The sequence below is a fragment of the Buceros rhinoceros genome, unplaced genomic scaffold (genome assembly GCF_000710305.1).
Source record: "Buceros rhinoceros silvestris isolate BGI_N320 unplaced genomic scaffold, ASM71030v1 scaffold6232, whole genome shotgun sequence".
Classification (NCBI taxonomy): domain Eukaryota; kingdom Metazoa; phylum Chordata; class Aves; order Bucerotiformes; family Bucerotidae; genus Buceros; species Buceros rhinoceros.
The window spans coordinates 5,088-6,665 of NW_010400560.1; the positions used below are offsets into that span (position 1 = coordinate 5,088).

General features: G+C 59.7%; 1 protein-coding gene across 1 annotated transcript in view; it reads right to left on the reverse strand.

Moving 5' to 3' along the window:
• SGSM3 (small G protein signaling modulator 3) overlaps positions 1–1,578 on the reverse strand; it is a 20,015-nt gene that overhangs the window by 1,339 nt on the left and 17,098 nt on the right. Inside the window, exon 19 of the mRNA XM_010131906.1 lies at positions 1,147–1,269. Coding sequence (XP_010130208.1) covers positions 1,147–1,269 — 123 coding nt within the window. The remainder of the gene's footprint in view (positions 1–1,146; positions 1,270–1,578) is intronic.

Consider the following 1,578-nt stretch of genomic DNA (forward strand, 5'->3'; position numbering starts at 1 on the left):
GGGGCTGCGGGTTCCCCTCCAGAAAGCAGACCCCTGACAGTGGCACCTCGGAGTTTCTGCATCTCGTTCTCTCAATCTCCCAGAAGTACGAGGAGTGTCCTGACCACCCTGCACAAGTGCCGCATGCGGATGGCACATGGAGCTCCCCCACTGGGCCTGGTGCTAAGCAGGGGCTGCAGAGGCAGAACCTTGGCCCTGTCCCTAGGACAGGCATGCAGAGCTCGCACCTCCTGGCAACAAGCTCATCACTCCTTCAGGCTCAGGGGAAACTCCTACATGTGGGTCTCCTCCAAATCCTCCAGTCCCACCTGGTCCTTCGGCTGTGCTGAACTAGCCCTGACCCCGTGCTGCGAGAAAGCAGCCACAGGACACCGCAGCAGGGAGGTGGCGGTGACTCACTCCCTCCCTTCCAATCGGCAGCAGCATGACAAGAACAGGGCACCCTGAGGTGTGCACACACAGGGGTCCTGGCTACAGATTCTTCCACTGGAGCCAGAGGCAAGGGGGTGGCGTGGATAAAAGCCAGTCCCGCAGGATGGCAGCAGTGGAGGTGACGGCAGGGGGTTTGCTCTGCGCTCCCTGGGACTGAACGTGGCTTTGCAGTGCAGGAGGGCCAGAAGCACGCAGCACAGATGCGTGCCCTGGGCTCCCAGCGATGGGCTTTGTGCGAGCTCAGGCACTAAAGCCACATTCAACCTCTTGACGCTGCTCCTTCCCTTAACTGGTGAGTGACTCCCTCCCAGCCAGCGACAGCCAGACTGTCTCTCTGGCACATTTCCTGTTCCCTGCTTGGACCCATGGTAGCTGGCAGAGGACCACAGAGCAGCAGTTGGAAAAGGCACCATCGGAGTAGGTGTGGGGCACAGCAGGAGGATGCTGGCAGGCAGAGGCTGTCTGATTGTCACGACAGCCTCCCAAGAGCCAAGCTCTGCTCTTGATCAGGCAGGCACAGTGCATCGCATTAAGCTGTCTAGACAGCTGCTGCTGCCTCAGCACACAGGAGGAAATCTCTGCAGCGGTTATGTCTGGGCAGCCCACGCTGCTACTCACTGGAGAAGGCTCAGAGACAGCCATAGTGAGGGCCACCTCCTGCAGAGGAGGACAAAATCTGTTCCAGACCCTGCTGAGGCCCATGGGGACACTCACCTCAGCTCACATTTGATCTGCACCCAGCCAGGACTGCGCAGGAATGACCAGGGATGGAACCACTTCTCCACGGTCTGCAGGCTCGAGCACAGCACCTCCAGCCACAAATGCAGCACCTGCTCGCTGCAGCGATGGGGTAGAGGAGAGGCATGTTACTCGGCTGAAGCCAGGGAAAGAAGCCCCATCCCTTTGGGATGGTCTATTTTCAGCCCAAGCCTTGTCCCCAGCCCACACTCGTGTCCCCGGGGGAACAGGATAACCCAGTGAACTTGTGTGAGCTACTCCATGCACTCAGAGCTACTTCTGCCAGCCAGGAGCCAGGCCGGCATGATGAACAAGAAAGCAGCAGGTCCCCTGCAGTGAGAGGGGAAACAACTGCTGCCCTTGAGCCTGCTCTGCCGCCTCCCAAGCTCCTCACACCCAGAATGCCGA